The sequence below is a fragment of the Gouania willdenowi genome, chromosome 12, assembly GCF_900634775.1.
Source record: "Gouania willdenowi chromosome 12, fGouWil2.1, whole genome shotgun sequence".
Classification (NCBI taxonomy): Eukaryota; Metazoa; Chordata; class Actinopteri; order Blenniiformes; family Gobiesocidae; genus Gouania; species Gouania willdenowi.
Window position 1 is genome coordinate 27,146,694 of NC_041055.1, and position 23,259 is coordinate 27,169,952.

At 37.3% G+C, this 23,259-nt stretch overlaps 1 protein-coding gene across 1 annotated transcript in view; it reads left to right on the top strand.

Moving 5' to 3' along the window:
- slc45a2 (solute carrier family 45 member 2) overlaps positions 1 to 23,259 on the top strand; it is a 32,502-nt gene that overhangs the window by 4,841 nt on the left and 4,402 nt on the right. The window contains exons 2-5 of the mRNA XM_028462262.1: positions 2,200 to 2,376; positions 17,413 to 17,780; positions 20,469 to 20,612; positions 21,973 to 22,096. Of these exons, the coding sequence (XP_028318063.1) occupies positions 2,200 to 2,376; positions 17,413 to 17,780; positions 20,469 to 20,612; positions 21,973 to 22,096 (813 nt within the window). The remainder of the gene's footprint in view (positions 1 to 2,199; positions 2,377 to 17,412; positions 17,781 to 20,468; positions 20,613 to 21,972; positions 22,097 to 23,259) is intronic.

A 23,259-nucleotide genomic window follows, 5' to 3' on the forward strand; every position in this document is an offset into this window, starting at 1 on the left:
TCGTAAGGAAATCAAACATGTTTCAAACTCAGGCGCTTCTCATTACGCTCACACTGTGCATGCACGAACGCCATAGGAATGCTGTAAATTTGAGGGACTGTACTGTCCACGTCTGTCCAGTCAGTTGATGTTCCATCGTATCATTGTCTTTTCTTTTTTCAAGCTCTTTTTGCGAGTGTCTCTCCACCTCCGGGTTCTTCTGCTGTTTTAATGGCGACACTTCAGAGTTGTTTTAATTTGTACGTTGCATTTCCACAAACGTAGTCCGATCGTGTCAGTGTCGGTCCATACAGTGTCAGAACATGAATTGTGAGCTGCGCACATTCAGTCTCTGCAATGGAGTCGCAGTTAGAGCTGGAGCTGAGTACAACCATTGAAAAAAAAAAAAAAAAAAAAAAAAAAAAATCCTTGTTTCCCAGCCTTAAGTGGGCCACAATTTTTGGTGGGAAAAAGAGCAAATTCAACATTAACGTGCTGGTTTGCCATTTCCACATATAAATGATATAGTATATCAATCCCTGCAGGATCTTCACTTAAATTTCCATGATTTGGGGAAATTTTGTGTAATAATTTGAAGGAAATTTGCCAAATTTTGGAAAGATTTAGTTATATTAATAGTTTGAGATTAAAAATCACTGCTGTTATGTGATAAAAACTGAGCTCTGCAAATATTGTGGGTTTTAATTGAATTTTTGTATGTGAAGGGGCTGAATAGCTATAGCTGAAATAGTTAGTAACTTACAAAATGTCATGTTTTTTTCTATAATTTTTTCATTCCCAAGCGGGCCGAATTTGACGCTCTAAAAGGCCAGATTTGGTCCCTGGACATTGAGTTTGACACTTGTGGGCTAGATTGAGTTTCACAAAAGGTCAAGTTGTGATTCCCTGCTGACTAGCACACCGACTCTGAAGCTGTTGTGGGGGGGGGGAATTCCCTGTCTTTCTTCCAAGGAGGGAGAAGCAGCAAATGGTGATAAGGTCATGGTTGAGTAAAGCTTTCTGCATGTAGAGAAACATCTGACGGTTGCTTCCAATGTTCCCAACGGAGGATTAACACCTTGAATGACAAACATTAGTCTGTGAACGACTAACACATTATGTAAAGTGCTTAGAGACTAAGATTTATGCACAACTGTTGTACATGTTCACACGTGTTTAAGTGGCATGTATTCCCTTATGGAGATGTACCACAAACGAAAATGGTTTGGGATTAAGAATGGCAAAAACATGCTAAAAGTGTTAACTTTAACAAACTGTGTGGTTATTTTGTTTTACTGAAAAAGAAAAATCCAAAACCAGACAAGCAGTGTTTTTCTGTTTTAAATTAAAATCTTGGTTTGTTTGTGTGATAGTTGGATATTTACGGGATAACTATAGACAAGAGCTTCACCACACAGACGGGGGAGGAGCAATAGATGTTAGAACTTCTACAATTTAACACTTTTGCAAAAACTATTGCAGCTTTTTGGTAATACTGTGAGCCACTAACGACAGGCGTCAACACACATGATAGTTGATCACAAGAAACGAGGAGCACCAGTAGATTCATTACACCACCTCTGGTTCATTTAATTACATACATCATGTGCATGCTTCAACATCCATTTTTTCTTTTTTAAAAAAAATTATTCATGTATTAAGGTTTCACTAGTTCATCAGTCATGTGACTTAGACATTGATTCTTTTTTTTTTGTCCATGAGTAAAAGTCTGCCCCCGTCTGTGGGTCCCCTCTGTGTGGTGAGCTTAAAACATGAAGCTCCCGTCCTAGTTTCCTCGTAAATACAGAAAAACGCTGCTTTTCTTGTTTTTAAATTTTCTGTATTGGTTTTGAGTCAGTAAAACAAAATAACCAAACTTTTCATTTGTCATTTTGATTTAGTGGTTTTAAAACGGAAAAACCAAAGAACGAAGGCTACACCGATTAACCTTTTTTTTTCCTTTTACACGAAAGCACTACTGCAATTTAAAGGAGTGAAATGACAGACTGCTGCCAGCATGTCTTCAGTAGAGTCAATAACACTGAAAGGTCAAGGCTTTTGAAATCAGACGGGGACACTAAACAATAGCAGGTGGTGTAATGGATGACCTTTGAGCTGTTGGTTAGCATTAACAAGATTTTCCTGCTTTTTTTGTGTGGACTAAAAGCCAAAATGCCTATTATTACTCTTTTTCTGAGTCACTTTTCCTCTGTCTTACAGCTCTGATCACTGACAAATCCTTAAAAAGCAAATGGGCCATTGGGGTGGTGATGTTCGGAGTGGTGCTGTTCGACTTTGCTGCAGATTTCATCGATGGGCCCATTAAGGCCTACTTGTTCGATGTGTGTTCACATCAAGACAAGGAGAGAGGTCTGCACTACCATGCTCTTCTCACAGGTGTGTGACACAACATAAACACACCTCCACATTTAGGGGTGCTGTTACCTTGACCAATAGCTACTAATTATTAATTTTATAATTTTTTTTTTCCTTTCTGTATTTGTATTGAGCTTTCTTATTTGCTTTCCCTTTGTGTCTTTGGCTGCTGTAATGTTTGATTTTTTTCCCCACTGAGGGATAAAATATAGCATAATCTAATATTGTTTTCACTTTGCTTGATTCTCATAGCTTTTTTTTAATGAGGGTATCTTTATAATTCTGGTTTAATGTTCTTATTGGGAAGATTTTCAAAAAATGAACACAAATATACATACACACACATACGCAGAGGTGAAAGTAACAGGTTACAAGTACTCACGTTAATTACTTGTGTCAGGGTTAGGTGATGGTGTGGACCCAAAAGCAGAGCGAGATGGAGGCAGAATGCAGGCGTATCATTCTTGGAACCAGTCCATGTTTAATCCAAAACTAACCAAAAATCCAAAAAGGTACAAGGAGCAGGAGACGAAACGCAGCAGCAGCACACCAGCAGGGTCGACAACGATCCAGCAATCACACTGTGTCCAAGCACTCAGCTACAGTAAATAGTGAGGGAAGCTTGATTGGGAATGGGCCACACCTGGGTGGAAAACATGAGGTAGCTAATGAGTCAGAACCCAAACACACCGACATCGCCGGGAGGTGGAGTCACGAGCAGGAATACCGGGAAACACAAAGACAAGAGTAAACACAGGAGATCATACTCCAAAATCAGAACAAACTAAGACTCAGTATAACTAAAAGAACCACAAAGGCTAAACAGAACCTGACAACTTGTACTTTTTTGAGTATATTTTTAAATCAGTAATTTATTTGTACACAAGTACACTTTAAGAGAAGTAAAGTAATTTGTAAGTAAATTTCTACACCCAACCGTGATTGTGTAAATTATAATTTTTTGTTTTTGAAAATGATCAACGGACACACAAACTACACACAATAACCAGACAACAATCAAATGCATCACATCATATCCGACCAATCAGATTAAACGTAATGCATCGCGCCAAAACAGCATTGAATAACGGTTATTTTCTCCGTTTTTGAAATGAATGAATTGGTGTTGTTTTAATTTTTGTCAAAGAATTGTAGTTTTTGACAAACCTTTTTATTTATACAGATGCCTTTGTGGAAAATAAATTGAACTCCAGTTGTGAAAATTTTGGTCTCTTCCTTTTTAACTTTATACATGAGATGTTTACTGTATGCAAGGGAATCGTGGCAAGATTTATTATCAAAAATAAACATGGGGGGGTGACGCTCATGAAGGGCCAGATTTGGCCCCCGGGCCTTGAGTTTGACACATGTGCCCCTAGGGATACACGATCGCACAACAGGGGGTACTTCAGAAGTAGAAAGTGGAAAATGAAAAATATGGGTTTTTATCATGAAAATGAACTGAAAATACAAGGATCAGATGGTGAAAGAAACTAGTAACTTTGACTTTAAATACTATTTAATTGAGCTACGTTTTACTTGTACTTGAGTGCAATTTCAATCAAACAACAGTACTTTTACTTGAGTAGGATATATCAGTAGTCTTTACACCTCTTCACACCAGTGTCATTAGATGCCTGGCTGTGATTCTCAGGGCTATAGCGGATCCTTTCTTGGTGTGACTGTGTAGGCGAAGTAGCACATACTGAAGAAACCTGTGAATCTTTCTCAAAATTGTGCGTGTGCGTGTGTAACCCACTTCATTGACAGAGGAAGGGCTCTCCATTAAAGCCGTTACTAATGCTAAAAACACTCAACATAGCTATTAGCAGCCACTTTCAAAAGGAAAGATGTTCTCATCCCGTTGCTCCAATTCACCATCCACTTCACCTGCTTCATACACACCCTGAAGCATTTCCTGCTTTTAAGGCAACCATACGCTTTTTCAGCTTTTTAGTGCATATAAATGCACTATATATTCAATAAACCTTTTAACCAATGCTTCTTAATTAGGGGTATGTGATGGCATTAATGGGGTACATGAGAGAGAGTGGAAAATGTACAAATAAAGTGTCAGTCTTGGTCCCACCCCAGGCGTGAGATGACTGGAAATAATAAAAACTAGAGCAACAAATCTATTCAGGAGCCATTAAATCTGTGTTTTTCAACCTTGGGGTTGGGACACCATGTGGGGTCGCCTGAAATTTCAACTATTATTCTTTAAAATAAATAAATAAAACAGCACTCAATCTTAAACAACTGTAATTCTATACTTTCACTTTGTGAAATACGTATAAATCTAGTTTAAAAATAATATGAGCTCAAACATGATTAAAAACGACTTCTAGGGGGGGGGGGGAAGTGTTTGGGGTCACCAGAAATTCTTGATATCAAATGAGGTCACAATCCAAAAAAGGTTGTGAACCACTGCACTGAATACTGTTTCTTTTCACTTATTTACAAAATGAGATTCTTTAAAATGTGTCATTATCACTCGTTCATTCCATCATTATGATCAAATAGTTTTCTAAGCAAAATGTTGTAGTGGGACAATGGGGGCACTTGGATTCAGGCATGCTAATCAGATATGAGATATCTATGTATGTGTGGGTCTAATTTAACATAGTTTATATATATTTTTTGTATAACTATATATTTTCACAAGATATAAATAATGTTAACATCAAATTCTGTATATATTTTTGGATGTATGCAGGTATAGGAATATTTGATATGCATGTGATTCCGCAAAATGTATTAAACGTCACATGCCTGAAAAAAAGCCTTTTTTGTGTCAATGTCATACCAGCACCTAAAAGTTATAAGCAACACTATAAAGGCATTTGTTGAGGGTCTTGGTTTGAAAATGGACAAAAACTAAATCAGATTAATTCTTCGCTCCATTTGTCACACATACTCTATGTTAAATCAGTAAGAATAACGTTCTAATTAAACCTACATCAGCTCATATGTAACTTTTTTTTTTTACTGAAAATGCAGCAGTGGCTATTGGTTTTTACATAGAGGAACATTTCAGTTGATTAGCATTTTACACAATGTGGACACCGACAGTGTTTCACAACGACTCTTCTCATCAACCGGCTGAATCTAGAGTCGTCGGCACGTACTTGGCTCTGCCTTCTCTCCACGTCTGTAATTAAAGGTTTCACAGCCTCGTTTTAAAAAGGGCCTCATTTCTCACAGTACAAAGAAAAAATAATGACATTTAGGTCCCGTTCTTTCAGCACAACTTGTAATTTATGACTTTCAAAGTTAATACTCCTACACAGTGCTATTAAGCTAATAAATAAGTTTTCTTATTCAAGTTTTCGAGATTGAAAATCTTTATTTTTCCTTTCGCTAAAGCAGGGGTGACGAACTCATTGGATTCAGGGGCCAAATACGAATAAATTTGATCCCAATTAAGGAGAAGATTACAGGTGGGAGAAAAAGAGCAATTTTAACATCATTGCGTCATTGTTTTCTATATCAGATCTTCAAAAATTCTTGATTTTGTGACTATATTTTGTGAAAACTCAAGGAATTTTGTTGAATTGTTGGGAAAATTTGCAAGAAATAAGAGTTAGTTCCATAATTTGCGTTGGAAAAATGACTGTGTGATATAAGCATAGGAAAAACTGTGTGCCCCTGAATTTATTGTGAAGTTTTATTAATTTTGGAAATTTCAGATACTTACAACCAGGGGTGGACTGGCCATCTGGCATACCGGGCATTGTCCCTGTGGGTCATTGACTCAAAGTCGGCCAGTTCGGTCCGTTGTGATTTTTTTTATTTATGATCAAGTGGAGGCAGACTTGGTTACAAGTGGCCAAAAATTATCCAAATGGGAACAAAAACGTGGCAAGAAAAGAGTGGAAAGTCACTAAAATGGGCCAAAAACGGTCAAGAGTGGCCAAAAAATGGGCAAATAAAGAGGAACGAGGTGATATGTGATGGCAAAAGGTAGCTTAAATGGGCAAAATGTGGCAAACAATAGTGACGAAGGGCAAAAATGTTGAACAAAAAGAGGCAAAATGTAGGGAAAAAGGTAACAAGTGGTATTTATTGGGCTAAAGTTATCTTATTTGGATGAAAAGTGGCCAAAAAGTAAAGGACAAACATTTGATAAAAATGTACAACAAATAGGAAAAAAGCTATTTATTGGCAAAAGGTAGCTAAGGTCTGAAAAAAGTGTCAGAACTTTTTGAAAAGGAGCAAAAATAGGACAAAGGAAGTTGCAAAATGCCTAAAGGAAATAGGTAAAAAGGGGTTAAAAAAGTTTCCCCCTTTTTATGTTTTCTGGGGGAAAAATAATTAAAATTAAGACTTAAAGAGACACATGTTGAGCAGACTTAATAACAGCTTCTACGTGGTGTCCACTGGTAATGTGTCTGGTCTGCACACAAAGTGCCAAGGCTGAATTTTTGTCCGTTTTGTGTACAACTGAATTTTTTGGTAATTTACACAATGTTGAATCATGATTTTTCTGTCATTTTTACTGTCTCCTGGGAACCGAATTGGATGCTCTCGTCTAACCATATTTAGCGTTGAGTTACAGTAAGTGGCTAAACATGTTGCCAGTTATTTTGTGAACTAAAATCCTGTTGAAAAACAGTTTTTATATCTTACTGGCAGAAGTATAAAAACACGGTTTTGTGTGGTAACTTGCTACATAACTCCATTCTGTATTGGTGTAGCCAAAAGTCACATGATATACTTTGTGTAATGCAATGTTAAGTTTCTTTTGACTCTCCAAGTGCAGGATGCACACGATCAAACCAAAGATGATGTTTTTGGTGCGAGGGTTTACTGCACGCTGTCAGCATGCAGCGGCGGGTGTGAGTGAAGTGCCTGTGCAGTGTGCACTAATCCAGCCCTGAGCTAGTCATGTGCTGCAGTCATGGGTCTGAGCTGAGAGAGAGCATGGCCAGGCACATGACTCCTGAGACGCCTCTGCCATCGCTGGTATGTGGACGTCAACATGAAGTAAAATGAGTTGTTCTCTGGGATTTCAGTGACATTTGAGCTGTTGTGTTAAAGCTGCAGGTTTTTCACCAACAGTTTGTTACATATAATGTGACATTTTTGTATTGTATTTTTCATCAGCTACTGGAAATTTTTGAGAGCTTATTTTAACAACAATGAAGACATTATTCTTCGTATTATTTAAAAAGAAAAGAGCACTTTGCAGAGTAGCAAATCTTGCAAAGTGCCAAATATCCACTTTTCCAGATATTGGCATCAGTGATATCATCATTATTCATACTTTAAAGCAGGGGTGTCAAACTCATTTTAGTTCTAGAGCCAAATATGGACCAGTTCGATCACAAGTGGGCCACAGATTTTATGCAGTAAAACAAGTAATTTCAACATTATTGTGCCTTATTTTACACTTCCAGTTATAAGTTAAGTATAGAAGGGCGTCAACAATATCTAAGCAATAAGTGACACATACTGTACTTAAATATCCTTTGATTTACTTATTTTTACCAATTTTTATTTAATTTGGAGAGATTTTGAGAAATATCAGTTCTTTCAACAACAATTTACAACTGAATTATTTGGTAATTTACACAATGATTCTTGTTTTCTCTGTCATTTTTACTTTCTCCAGCGGGCCGTATCGGATGCTCTGAAGGGCCGGATTTGGCCCCCGAGCCTAGAGTTTGACACGTGCTCTAAAGGCTTGGAAGACATTTCTATCCCCGTTAATAATGATACAGTAGGTCCAAATGTATGAGCACCCCCATTTTTTTTTCGAAACATGCGCAATCTGGATCTGAACCGGATGAAAATGTGTGGTAATCAATGAACCAATCCGACATAGCAGAGTGAAAATTTAACAAAGATTAGTCTATTACAAAGCAAGATAGTAATTTTCATGAGAGAAAGGAATTTTTTTTTTTGCCATTTTTTAAACTGATCCAGAATCAGTATATTGATCCGGATCTGTCACGATACAGAGATGTGGTGGAGGTGGAGGACACAAGCACAGAGAGAGACTGAGGCAGCAGACAGGCCCGACATTCACAGATCTAGTCTATTTTTGTTCTGACACAAAGGAAAAAAACAAACAAATCCAAAAAAGGCACAAGGAGGAATGGAGAAAACATCCTGGAGGAGGAGGAGGGTAACATTCTGTGTCCAAACACTCAGCTATATAGTCATGGAGGCTTGATGTGAACGGGCCACACCTAGGTGTAAAAACATGAGGCAGCTAATAACTCACAACCCAAACACACTGACATCACTGGGAGGAGGAGACACGAGCAGGAAGACCTGGGAACACAACAATAGAGACTGAGAGAAACAATAAAAGGACCACAACAAAAAAAATGAGAAAAAGTGCCAAATTTGGCCCGCTAAATTCAAAATTGCTGACTACTTGTTAAAATTAGGTTGTAGGTCCAAATTACATTTTTGCTAGTCACGCTGCATATCTACCGAATGCTATCCAGCTAGTTCAAACCAGTGGAAAGTTACGAACGCTAAGTGGTGCTAACAAGTCCCGAAATTGCATAAAAACACCTACACGTTAAATTTTTCACCAAACTATGCCATCCTGCCAAATTTCATGAAATTGCACCCCTGGGAAGAGACTCAAAAATCCAAGTAAAGTGTCAGAAGAAGAAGGAAAAAAGAAAAATCCTTACAGAAACAATAAGGCCTTTGCACCACCTTAAATAAACAGAACCTGACAGGAATCCCTCCAAAATGGAACAAAATCCTCCAGTAGTACTTATGGCGTAATCCTGCGAACAAGCAAACAAACAAAAGAAAATATGACCTTGTCGTTGGTGGTAAATGAAAAGCAAGTCAGTGACAGCATTTTCACGATACGTTTATTTTTTATGAATCGAAAACTTTGTGTGGAAAGTGTGGTGCGATCTTTCAGGCTCCATTTTGTGCGTGAACAAAGGTTATTAATGAGGCAGGTGGATGAAATCTAAACATGGCGATACAACGTTGAAGTACTGAATACCGGCAAATATGATGTTTGTCTACAGAACTCTCATCTGGTCAGAATGCCCTAAGCAGATCAGGTACCATCATACACTGATAGCACACACATACCCAGAGTTTACGGGGGGCATGGGGGGCATTGCCCCCCCCTGGTGATCAAAGGTTTTCATTTAAATTTTCCCAATTTCATTCAAAAAACTCAAATTCTTAATATAATGTACATAATATACACATGTTAAGTGCCAAAAACACAGTGACTAGGAAATGATAAAAATGTAAATATAAAATTCAAAGGTTTACAAAATAAAACCAAGAAAACAAGTTTGAAAGAACCAGCAGCAGATGACATTTGATCCTCCTGCTTCCCGTAGCAGCTCAGAGCTTTGTGTTTACACCATGGCGGACATCGAGGGTAATCTGTAGACCCATAAGTCTGTTGTTTGTAGTGATGCACTGAGAAAACAAGTGGCTGGAACAGAGAATGAGCAAACCCTGGTGTTGTGATTATCTACTCGCCCTCCTCCATCTACCGGCCACGGGAGCACATAGACAATCAGCGAAGGTTAAAGACTTTTAATGCCATAATCTATGTTGTTGGACTTTTAAATGTTTTTAATCCATATGGATCTTTTTATTCTATCCTACCTGTTGTTTAACTTAAGGATTTACAACTGACAGCAAGTCTATCCCTCCCTGTTAAAGTGTATCTCCCATATTAAAGCGAAACCCGAGACCTTCTATATATATATATTTTTTTTTTTTTGCTGCAACCCCTGGCAAGAATCTCGAACTCCGCTTATGAGCACACATCAAGGTCTCTCTCTGAGGAGGCTCCGCTTGGTTTTGACTACCGCTATCAGCAACCAGGGGTGGACTGAGACCAAAAACAGCCCTGCATGCTTTGTCCATACCAGCCCACTACACTGAGTTGTTAGTCATGCATTTAAAAACCTGGGGCTTATAGTTTAGTTTAACCTTGTGTTGTCATCTGTTGACCTTTTACACAGCCATTGGGTGTGTGAGATTTAAAATCCACCTACTTTTCCCTTTCAGATCAGTGCTTCTATGTTGCTAATACCTTAGCTGTTAGTTTAATATTTGTATTTATGTGGAAAAAATGCACATGTGAATTCATTAATTAGAAAATATGAGAAAGTTTTGTCATTTTGTTACCTGGACCTACCTTCCTTTTGGAAATGTCACCAATTATAAATGTTTAGAGCAGCGATATGCAACTGGCGGCCCGGGGGCCACATGCGGCCCTTAAAGCAACTGCATAAAGTGGCTCCAATAACTCAAAATGACAGAAGAAAAAATATGCACAACATGGCTCATAAAAACACATAAGATGACATAAAAACACACAAAACTGCAACAAAAAGACACCAAACCAACAATAACTCACAGAAGGACTCCAAAAACACACCGACCTTAAAAATGATTACCTGAAACAACAAAAATTAACTGAAATGATGGGAAAACAAAACAAAAATCTAATGCTCCTGTGTTTTTGCTCGGATTGGTTTTTCAATCCTACATTTGTGGCCCTCGCTCCTATAAAAGTTGCTCATCCTTGGTTTAGAGCAGTGGTTCAAGTACCCACTTTCTCTTATTTCTGAATCCAAGTACCCCCTTTGTCCAACTACAACGTTTGGCTTAGAAAACTATTTAATCATAATGAACTCGTGACAACACACATTTTAAAGAATCTCATTTTGTAAATAAGTGGAAAGAAACACTATTTAGTGCAGTGGTTCCCAACCTTTTTTGAATTGTGACCCCAAGAATTTCTGGCGACCCCAAAGACAGTTTTTGATCATGATTAATGTTGCACATTAAAGTGTGGTATACTATAAAAAGCACTGTCCTGATGTTTAAAGTTTAGAAGTGAGCCTATCTATAAGGAAACTATTCATTGTAATGCCACTGACTGTTAATGTCAGCTTTAGCTCAGCACATGGTCTCATTAGCTATTGATTTATCTCCCATCTCTGTTAGCCTGCTGCTCACATCCTGTCAGCACAGCAGCCAAAGCTTTTAGTAATGCTCTTCAAAACATGGTGGCATTTATTTGGCATGAAAAACCTGTATTTCTGATATTGTTAAGGGAAGGGATATAATGCATTAGGAAACAGCTCTGCAATCATTGAGCTAACGGTGTAATATCTCACATCAGGCCAGTATTCATGGACCTCCGTTTAACGCTGTGGTTTAGAGTCATTAGAAAACCTCCAGCTTTTGTTGGACATGATGATTAAAAACCATGTGGCAAGTGTTGATTGCTCAAGTGTTTCACCTGCTCACATCACACACAGGTATCTCAACCACCTCATTCACGACCCATTGCAGAAAAAACAAGTTCTGATGAACTACGACCGGGCACACAGAACATCGCCGCACTTAATAGCACGTACCACATTCCCAAGAATTCAGTGAAATGACTCGATTCCACTGAGTAAAACAAATGAAATTGTGCGATTGTAAAATCAAAATCCATGTTGAATTACCTTTGAAACAATATATCACACGACTATGTTCCGATAAATTTAGAAATGACTGGATGAAGGGGTGAGCCCCTGAGGCCCTTGACATCCGCTCATAGAATGTCTATGTCAAATTACAGCCCGATTCAACGAGCATTAACGGAGGAGTAGTCATTTGAAGAATGCCCCCCCCCCCCGGGGGCCCTCTGGCGCCCTTGTAACACGTACGGGATAATGGGCCCCATTTATATATTGGTATGTGTCAATGATTTGGTACTATTAACTGTTGCAAAATTTGACTTACAAATAAATGAGAAAACGACTTTAATGGCAATTGCCTAAAAAAGGGGGGGTGGGCCCCTAATTGAATTGTGTGAGGAATAATTGTAATCTACATTGAATTATCTTTAAAATGATATATCGCATGACTATGTTCCCAAAAATTTGTAAATTAGTGGAAATAGGGGGTGGGCCCCCAGGCCCCCCACCCTATTTCAAAATAAGGGCTCCGAGCATCTCATCATATTCATTCATACAGCATTCATACCAAACTGCATTCCGATCTAATGAGAACTAACGAAGGAGTAGTCATTTGAAATAACTAGTGTACGGCCTAAAAATCTACTATAAATACCTGTGAGAGTGACAGCTCTGAGTGTTAAGTTATGTGAAAACATAAAGGAATGTTGTTATATTTTTCTGTGTCACACTGCGATACGTTTAATTTGGCAATAAATCTCAGCACAACCGTTACAAGACATATTTATATATATTTAACATATACTGTATATATATATATATTTAACACTTGTGCTTCGAGAAAATAAACTTTATGTATTTATGTTTAAATTGCTTTAAATTCAGACTTTTTTTTATTTCAACACACAAACTGGTAGCGCTTACTGACTTTTTTTTGTCCGTGCTTGTAGTGAACCAAAGTTCATTGTGTCTCTTAAGTTATGAGTCTCAGCTTTTTCAATAAACAATTTCTGAATATTTATATGGAGAAGTTTTTGTTGTGCGTTAAACTTCGAAAGACAATGGAAATATTGAACAAAAAAATAAATGAATTGAAAATCCAAAAAGAAATACAAAGTTAAAATGCAGATACATACATACTATATACATACACATGTGAATACAAAGTTACATATTAGGTGTGAATTGTAATCATGGTGAAAAGGCAGAAAAAGAGTAAAGTGAGAGAGGGTGAAGTGATTGTGTGTGAAGTGTGTGTACAGTAAACGTCTCGCTGTTATTTCCTGCTCAGCAAACAGACTTCATTTATGGTCTCACCTTCCTTCATAAATTCTGTTTGTTTTGATAAGATGATAGAATGTGTGTAGCAGTATAAAACACAAAGCAAAAAAAAAAACACTACATATTAAAAGTAATGTTTTGTTTTCATCGCCAATTTGTGGATATAACATTTCAATGTCTGAATTTCATTTTAAAATAGTTTTTAATTCTATTAGGTGACATAGAATGAAGCATTTAATGATTTGTTTGTGTAGTTAATTATGAAGGGACCATAAAGATAATGATGTTAACACGTCGTCGTCTCTGCTGTGACCTGTTTTTCAGTAATCCACGTAGATATTATTGAGCTCTGGCAGTTTGTTCCACCTGCTGCTAATGAACATTTTAAATAAGGGTACCTTTTTTTTTATTTATACTTCAGTGAGTCATCAGGATGTGCTGGTTTATATGGCCAGGTTTAGTGGATGGAGAATTGAATTAATAAATAAGCTCACAGGGAATTGAATTGGCATGGATGAACATGTTAAGTGTTTAAAAGATTAAATGAATCTATACGTGATGTTTAGCGTTCATACTCTGCTGTCATTTTATTATTTACTTCTTTTAAATCATGGTTTTAGTCTCACTATTATTTATTACATCCCCCAAATCTATTACAAAATGGTAAAGTTTTAAAGTATAATAGGATGAAAAGATGCTTTATCCTGGACTATGCCAGCTATAAACAGTGATAAAATCCTCAAAAATGTATATTTTTAACATTTTTTTTTGCGTGTAGGTAACGCCTTATACTCTGCTCTCATCTTGTTTTCAAGCCAATACACATAACTCAATGTTAACTGTTTGTGATTAAAAAAAAAAGCCAGGCGAGGACAGAAATATTTGTACTCTCATATTCATACTACAATAACTCAGTTGTACCGATATCTATAGTGTTCAAAATGCTCCTAGTGAAACTCCAGAATATTATCTTTCAAAAGACTATCCCCATGCATGTGCACCAAAGGGTTAAAACACAGTTATCATTCCAATTTGGGAATGTCTTTGATGGGCTTTTTTCCAAAATCTGGGTGGACCTTACAGAATTAAATATGAGATAATAAAGATTACAGTGAGCAACATTAGAAACTAAAGCTCATCTTGATTGGCGATAACTCGTTGTTTTCAACATGTTCTAATAAATGAAGTGAGACTGAGGATTTCTCTTTCTATGTGTTGACTTTGCCACTGACTGATGTCCCTTTAAGAGAGCAACAACCGCGCTCTCAGATGGCATCAGAACATTCTGACCCTTAAAGATGGAACAGTAGATGGACAGAGAAAAGAAAGAAGGGTGAAATTGGTGCATTTATTTATTTTTTCTCTATCCATCTTCTGTTTTCCCTGTTCTCTTTGTTGTAATTTGTTTGCAAAAAAAACAAAAACGGAATGATAGTGAACGAAGGAGTGAAATAACTGCATTCTTTCTTGTTTTTATCCATTGTGGATTTCATGTGAGAGGAGTCCAGCCATAGGTGGATCGTGAAGGAACAGAAGATGTGTATGGAAAAGAATAAATGTAGCTATTTCACTCATTTATATAGGACTAGTACAGTGTCCTTTGGTAGTATGTATTCATGTGGGAGCTTAAGTAGAGTTGGCAATTATGGGACGTGTTTGAAGGTTGGATGTACAAAGAGATGTGCACTCTGTACTCTGTAGTGTTATAAAGCAGTTTATTTGTGGGTGCAAAGTAAAATAGGGAGTGCGATTTCTAAACCGCTTCTTTGTTCATATTATTGATGAATAGATTCGACTTGGGTTTGACTGTGTAATCTCAAATTTATCACAGGATTTAAAAAAAATATGTTTATGTAAGAGGCAGATATTAGAGATGTAACGATTAATCGTAAGGCAGTTAATAATCGATTCATAGCTATCACGGTTCATATCAATTTTTTTAAACAAGCGGAATCTGCTACTACTCTCTTTCTGGCCGCCTTCTACTCTTAAACATGTTCATAAATGATTCCTTAACCCTTTAGGACCAAAAGAATATCTGTAATATTACGTGAATATCTGTAAAAGTCACGTTTTTCGATTAGCTCTGTCTGCTAGCATAGCATCTCTTCTTCACTGCACAGAATACCTGCATCCCAACCGAACACTGGGTTACCAGCGCCCTCTGCTGGTCCAAACAAATATCTGACGTAAATACAGCGCAGACTGTTGTTTTTTTTTTTGTTTTTTTTTTAAAAGTCCAATTGTTATGGCACAAAATACATTTTCAGTTGCACTTTAAAAAGAAAAAGAACTATTATGCAGTTTTGCATTGTTTACTATAGAACTAGAATTCAAATAAATAGGCTTCTTCTTCATTTGTATTATTCTTTTATTTTTTTCATTCAAGATTTATTTTTAGTTAAATTGCATTGTTTTGAATAGTTTGTCAAGGGATTCATTTGACAATGAATAACTGAAAGGAAAATAGTACAGTATTTTTTAAAATAAATCAAGAATTGATCGAATTGTATCGAGAGTTGAGTGAATCGTTACATCCCTAGCAGATATTATAACTTTCTACCAAAGGTTGGAACAAGTCACAAGTCAAGTCATGTCACTAAAGTATTTAGTCAAGTCTTGTGTCAAGCTTGGCCATTCAAGTCCAAATCAAGCCAGAAGTCCTCAACTTTAATTTACAAACAAGTCATGAGTAATCTACCACGGCTAGTGCCATTTTACAGCGCAAGTTTATTCAAATTATATACAAACAATGAATGACTTGAACAGACAGTATTTGTCAAATAATTGCAATATATTTTGATATAAGGCTTTCATAAACAAATCAATCCAGCATTTCTGTTAACCAAACAAACCATAATCATACTGGGAAGTAGAACGAGGTATAACTTTTTCAAATCAATTATTACAATCTTTAAATCCAAAGTGGCGGGGAACTGCAATTATATTGGTATTTAGATGTGTATTATATTGTGTGTGAATATGCAGTGTTTGCGTAGTATGGGTGAAGATACATATGTTATGCTTATGAATATATGAGGGTGTTGATGATGTGTTTTAAATGTAGTGAGTGGGTAATGTGCCTGGCTTTTGGTCCAGCAGGGGACTGAGGTTGGAAATTAGCAAACAGTCCTGCATATTCACAGACACATGTTTTCTCAGCATTTTCTTGTTTTTAATACGCATTGCATCTTCAATAAATAAACAAATCAAAATTCATTATCACTCTTGGAATCATTTTCTTAGATTGATGTTTTCAGCTGCTTCCTGATTGGCTGTCAGATTGTTTAAAGGTGGACCTGTCAATCAAAGTTCTGTTTGCTTTTGCATGGCAGAGATGTCCCGCAAGGGTTTGATCAGACTTATTTGCTCATTAATAACTATAAATGCATTTTATAAAATATTTTGTCATGGAAGGGTAGGAAGTCAAGTCTTCCTGATTCAACAAGCTCAAGTCTGAGTTAAGTCAAGACAAGTCATTTGTTTTCAAGTCTAAGTCGAGTTTGCAAGTAATTCGTGATTTTGTCAAGTTAAGTCTAAAGTCATCAAATTTTTGACTCGAGTCCAAGTCGAAGTGTCCTTTGTGTGTGTGTGCGTGTGCGTGTGCGTGTGCGTGTGTGTGTGTGTGTGTGTGTGTGCTATTTATTTATTTATTTCCAACAAAAGAATAAGAAAATAGATGAAAACAAATGTCAACCGAAATCTCTATGAAATTTAAAAAAAGTCAATTTCAATATATAACATTTCATTTGTTCGACAAGGGATAGGAAGAAGCCTAGCCTAGCCTAGCTTAAAAATCCAATGAAATTACCTAAATTGTCAATACAAATAAATACTCCAATCGAGTTAATAAGAAAAAGAAACCACCATCGTCGTCATCAGCATTACATTCTCCTTCTGCATTTCTGTACTTTTCAAAGATAAGTTTTGTACTTCTTTTTTTTTTTTTACTGTTATATTTGTACTTAATTCAATTGTTTCATCAAGTTCATTCCACAAAACCACCTCACAAATGAAAATACACATGCTTTTTGAATTAGTCCGAGCATACTGTTTTTTCAAGTTTAAGTTTTCCCTCTAAAGTTAAAGCAGTTTATGTTTTTAGTTTTATACATATTTATTTGGGCAGTCTAAAATTGTACCAGATCCCCAAACTTTAAGGTGTGTGATTTTTAAAACAGTATATTGGTGTGTTCATAATATCCTACATTGTGTGCTATAAGAATGGCTCTTTTCTGTGGTGTGCTTAGTGATTGTATGGTGGTTTTGTTTGTATTCATTGTTAAAGAATGAAATAGGAAAAATGAGTTGATTGTGGTTTTAGCAGTTCCTCTGTTTTTGTGTGTGCCAGGGCTTGGCGGTGCGTGCGGGTACCTGGTGGGGGCCATGGACTGGGGCCACTCAGTAATGGGTCGCCTGCTGGGCACTGAGTATCAGGTCATCTACTTCTTCTCAGCACTGACCTGGGGCTTCTTCCTCACCGTGCACCTCTTCAGTATTCCAGAAACACCGCTGGCCAAGGACCCCACCTTGTCCGAGCCTTCATCTGTTAGTGCCCTCCGCCAACTGGGATCCCACAGTAATGGCTACGGGGCGTTAGCTAAGGAACATGTCTCCCCTGTGCTTTGCTCGTCCATGACAGATCTGAGACCTCGGTCTTTCTCAGCCTTAGGAGAGGCAAACTCTGTGACCTCCAGCGCCAAACAGCCAAACAAGGAGGTACAGTATGTGCTGTGTAAACAAACTACTGCTTCTGTCCTCTTCAGTGGGTGGTCTTCCATTCTTCTTGCCTCTGATCATGAACTGTAACCGCTGTATCAGCTTTGATAAAAGACTACAAAAGACCACCAACTGGTTCAAACCTTAATTTATTACATTTCATAGTCCTTCCTGTGGAGACCAACTGGCTGTCATTTCACAAAATTTGCAGATAGTTTTCTTTGAAAAACATTTTCATGTCAGTGATAACTTGTACTGACTACGGTAGTTTTCTGTGTAACAAAGTTTTTCTTCAATCGTATTGATCTTTTAGTGACTTGCAAAACATCATGATCTGGCTGATTGTGCCTCCAGTTCTGATGATCCAGGCTTTTAAAATGTTATGTACTGATTTTCTCTGTAAAACTCTTCCATCTGTTGATATTTTGATGTAAAGATTTGATCTTCCAATGCTTCGTTGGAAGATCCAATCTTGTCTTGCTCCAAACCGTCTAATGACGCTTGTCCACTGCGCATTGTATAGACATCCTATGCAAACGCCTCTAAAAGCATAGAAAGACTATGTATGGGAACTTCTATATATTAAGAGAGCTTGTGGCTAGTATAAAGATGTTAGTGGATTCTACATTAGTTTGAGGTTTTATGTTAAAGGAGCATAGGGCAGGATTTGTCTTTTAATGCTAATGATTGATGAAGCTCTCAAAATCAAAGAGAAAGAGCCCACACACATTTCTCCCTCTTGCCTCAAACAGAATGTGTGATACATTTTTGTACTGCTGTTCTGGGTATAAATTTCCCACACAGTTCTGCAGACGTGAAGTCAAATGACGCCGATGATGACGTCAAATGATGCTAGTGCGCGTTCTTGGTGCCTTGGAGCGGCGGATCGGGCCGCATTTTCTCATCCGAGTCCGACCCAACAGTGAAAACCTCATTTTTTTTCTCAAAGAAATGACATATTTACGTTTGTTTTAGTGATAAGCACCGATTTTGTTAATAAACAACTGTTAATGTCAACATCAGATCAGCGTACGGGTAACAAAAATAAAACACAAACAGGGGGCGCAGTGCACACAAGAGATCTATCGGATCTATTTACATAATCCGTGTATCAAAGATAAGGATAATCCATGTTATTGTGCAGAAAAAGGAATGTTTCGATAATGTTTACCTTTCTAATCGTCATTCTCTGCTCCATCCCATTTCCAACGCTCCATCTTGCGTTCACTGCTACAGTTGAAGCTGCATTCTTCAGGGCTACAGCTACATGCAAAAGACACTATGAGTCACCGAACACGAACACCAGTTGTAAATATTTGTCCGAACCCGACCTGTCCGGTGCCGTCGGTTCCCGTCAGGGTTCGTTGGGGTATCCATCCTCTCGTCACAGTCCTATCAGCTGTGCTCCGGTGATAAACAGTTGATTCGCGACCCTTGTGTTCGCTGATGACTGCAGTTACGCTAACCACCGTGGTGTCACTATGGAGTCTGATTTCTAGATCCTGCCCTATGCTCCTTTAATGTGAGGTCTTGAACCTTTTGGTTGACAAGAATAACTCATTTGAAAATGGTGAATTGAAAGCTAAAGCCACATGTTCTCTGAATATATAGCAATTTCCAGAGAAAATTTGAATGCCCACCTTGTTTTGCCCTTTCTCAAACAAAGTTGACAAGTTGGTTACGTGATCTGATGTATGCTTCATGGAAAAGACTGAGCAGATGATGCATAGTCTTTCTGTGCTTTCAGAGGTGTTTTTGTGTTTGTGATTACAATCACGATTCGTTGTTGCGGGGTTGATTCAAGGACGATATTGGTTAATTTAGATCGATTCAATCTGAAATGATTCAGTGACTGGAAATCAATTCTAACTTTTTAGTCAAAAATAATAATTCAAGCATGCGTGACTGAAATAAATACTTTAATACTGTACAGTGCAGGTGAGCTTTCAAAGATTCCTGATGTTTCTTGTAAGGGAATCATATATAAATTAAGTATGGACATGAACAAACAAGTAAACATTTAATGGCATATGTATTCACTTTTTATTTGAACAAAGTCCAGCCAACACTTCAGTTTAAATGAACAGGAGATCTCATTTTCAATACTCGATACGTTTTCAATGAAAAAATAGGCCTGCAAAAGGGTTTACCTAACTTGATTACCTTTTATAAACAATTTTAGATCGATTAATGTCATCCGTAAGGTCAATTTGCCGAGCACAGATTGATGTAGTTGGATCATAGTAATAGAAATCGATCTAATGAATGAATTGTTACACCTTCAATGTCTATACACATTGTCGATCTACGCTTTGGTGTGAAACTGGGTTGGAAGATTTAATGCTCCGCTCATGTTGTCGAGACACAACATGCAGTAAAGTTTTATTAGGATAGTTAGCGGCCTTGAATTTGCAATTAGAAAATTTACATGCATTAAAAATCAGAAAAATACATGCGAAAACAAATCATGACTAATTGAAGATGGATGGATGGATGGATGGATGGATGGATGCCATTTAGATTTGTCCTTCCATTGAAGACCCAACACTCTTTTTTTTTTTCACACTTCTTTTTTTTTACTGCTGTCATACAGATGCTGAAGTGCAGGAGAGTGACGAGTGCTTCATGGAAAAAGCTTTTTCAGCCACGGCGGTCGCTCTTGTCAGTAATGTCCGTGTGCTTTTGCAGGCTCAGAAGAGGATGACTTTTCGATCTCTAATGAAAGCCATTGGCAACATGCCGAGTCACTACCGCTGCCTGTGTGTCAGTCACCTGCTGGGATGGACGGCTTTTCTCTGCAATATGCTCTTCTTCACTGATTTCATGGGACAGGTAACATCGTTTTATAATCAGCCTCATCATAGTTAAAGCAATACAACCTAAAGACACTGATTTCATTATGGGTTCTATTATGGGTCATTCCATTTCATTTCACAAAAGACCCACTCTCTTTGTTTTCAAAAAATTCTGAAATTTTAAACAATTGTTCCGTGATTATTTAATAAGCACTCTGTAAAGTTTTAGTTTGATCGGATGAACACTTTAGGGAGGGGGGTATGTGTCGATTTTTTCGCTTGTCCTTATTTTTTATCCATTTTCAGCTTCCAATATCTCAGGAATTACATCACATAGGAAACGGAAATGTGGTACATTAATACAGTTCCACCTACTCTCTTTGGGGCTGGAACATGTTTGGGCCTTCATTAAACACCTTTGCATATGCCTCAGCTCCCTGTAAAGGCAAGCCACAATGACCTTTATAAAGAATTTTTAATATTCACAAGTGGGGAAATAACCCAAAGTCGGGGTCCAGAATAAAAATGAAGAAGTTAAATTAACAAAAATAGTTTTACTTCCCAAGAAAAAGTAACCTTTATACTATAAAATAATAATTATGCAGTTATGGGCCAATGAAAATAGTAAAAACATGTATTTTTTCTGATTTCAAGAGCGTGTCACCCAAGAACCAATGCATATCAGTGACTAATCATTATTGATGTGAACAGTCTATGTACATAGCACAAAGCTGATCGATGACAGGGAGCTGAGTCATATGTAAAGTCGTTTACTGAAGGCCCAAACATGTTCCAGCCCGAAACTTTTTTTTAAATTTGGAGGTGCTGTCATGTCCACCAGATAGGATATATAGCAGATGTTTTTGTATATTCTGAGAGCGTAGGTGGAGCTGTATTACTATACCAAATTTCCTTTGTGGTGTAATTTCTGAACTATTGGAAGCTGAGAAATAAGGATGCAGAAAAATGGACACAAAGTTGGACTCAAATAGTGGTGAATAACATGTACACTTTGTATTTGTGCAGCATGAATCAATGTTCAGTGTGCCAATGAAAGCCGAGCCTTTAGAGGCTCAATGTCTTCTATTGACATGGTTAATAATAATCATGGAGGTTCGCTTTCTGTCTTGCAGTGCAACCACTGATCAAAGGATGCTCTTAGCGCTGTCACACCACTTTGGTTCATAAACAGCTTTCTCCGCATTTTATCTAAAATTACAGATGCTTTTCATTGATGGAGAGAGTCAGGAATGTTGTTGAGAGAAAGGGAAAATTAGCCGTTTATGCATAGAAAATGTAAATAAAGCGTGTTTTCCATGAAGTGGGTGTTGTTTGATGTATTTATTGGTTGTATATTGTCTTTTTTATATTTTAATGACCTGTGTGTCTTGGTGCAGATTGTATATAAGGGGAATCCATATGCAGAGCACAACTCCACATCCTACGCCACTTATGAGAGAGGCGTGGAGGTTGGATGCTGGGGACTGTGCATTAACGCAGTTTCCTCAGCTCTCTTTTCATGTAAGTAATGGCGCTGCTACACATTTGTGTGTCTAATAATGTCAGCTTTATTTAATAAAGTTATTGGATGTCTTCCTGCTTGACATTTTGTGCTCTGCTGACATAATCAGCTCTTCTTTTTAAGACATTCTTCACTGTGGTGGGAAAAAAATTAACCTCAATTCGAGCTTCGTGACATTTACAATAAGATGTGATATAGCAACCTTTAATTCACAGACTCTTCACCAGTGAAATATGATATGTCCCTCAGGGTTATAGAGCTATGGTCGGAAAAGTAGTGATATATCCTACTCAAGTAGAAGTACTGTTACTTGATTGTAAAGTACAAGTAAGTCATACATAAAATACTCAAGTACAAGTAAAACGAAGCTCAATTAAATAGTACTCAAAGTAAAAGTTACTAGTTTTTTTCACCACCTGATCTTTGTATTTTAGTTCATTTTCATGATAAAAACCCATATTTTTAATGTTTTCATTTGTTCATTTTCCACTTTCTACTTCTGAAGTACCCCCTGTAGTGTGATCGTGTACCCCTAGGGCCGAGGTCTGCAACCAGCGGCTCTGGAGCCTAATGTGGCTCCTTGACTTTTTTACAATGGCTCCCTATGGCTTTAAAAACAACTGTTGAAAGTAATTGTTATTTTTTAACGGAGGCTATTGATGATTACTGACAAATAAAATCAAAATATAACAATTTGTTAACCTAAAAATAAATCACGTTGTCCAAAGACTCAGCACCTTCCTATTTCATCTCCTGCAACATCTACAGACCATCAACTTTCCTGTGGCTAACCTTAAGTTTTAAACTCCTGGTAAGAGAACTGAACCAACAAAAACACTATTCTGGAAGAAAATAGAGATTTTAATTGTGTGGGAAGAGATTTATTTAACCACCAATGTGCAGGTTAAATATGCATGCTTAATGTGTGGCAAGAAATTGGCATGTGTTGACCACATGATCATGTGTTATCAAATCCAAGTTACTTTTTGTAGCCTTTCAAATACATTATTTAAAATAAAAAAAAATGTATATAACGTGTGTAATAATTTGATGTCAATTTATTTTATTTTAAACTGTTTTTAAGTTGCCGTGTCTTCATTGAGAAGGTATTTTTTTCAGCTCCTGGAGGACTTTAATCCAGGTGAGATGAGGAAAAATGGCT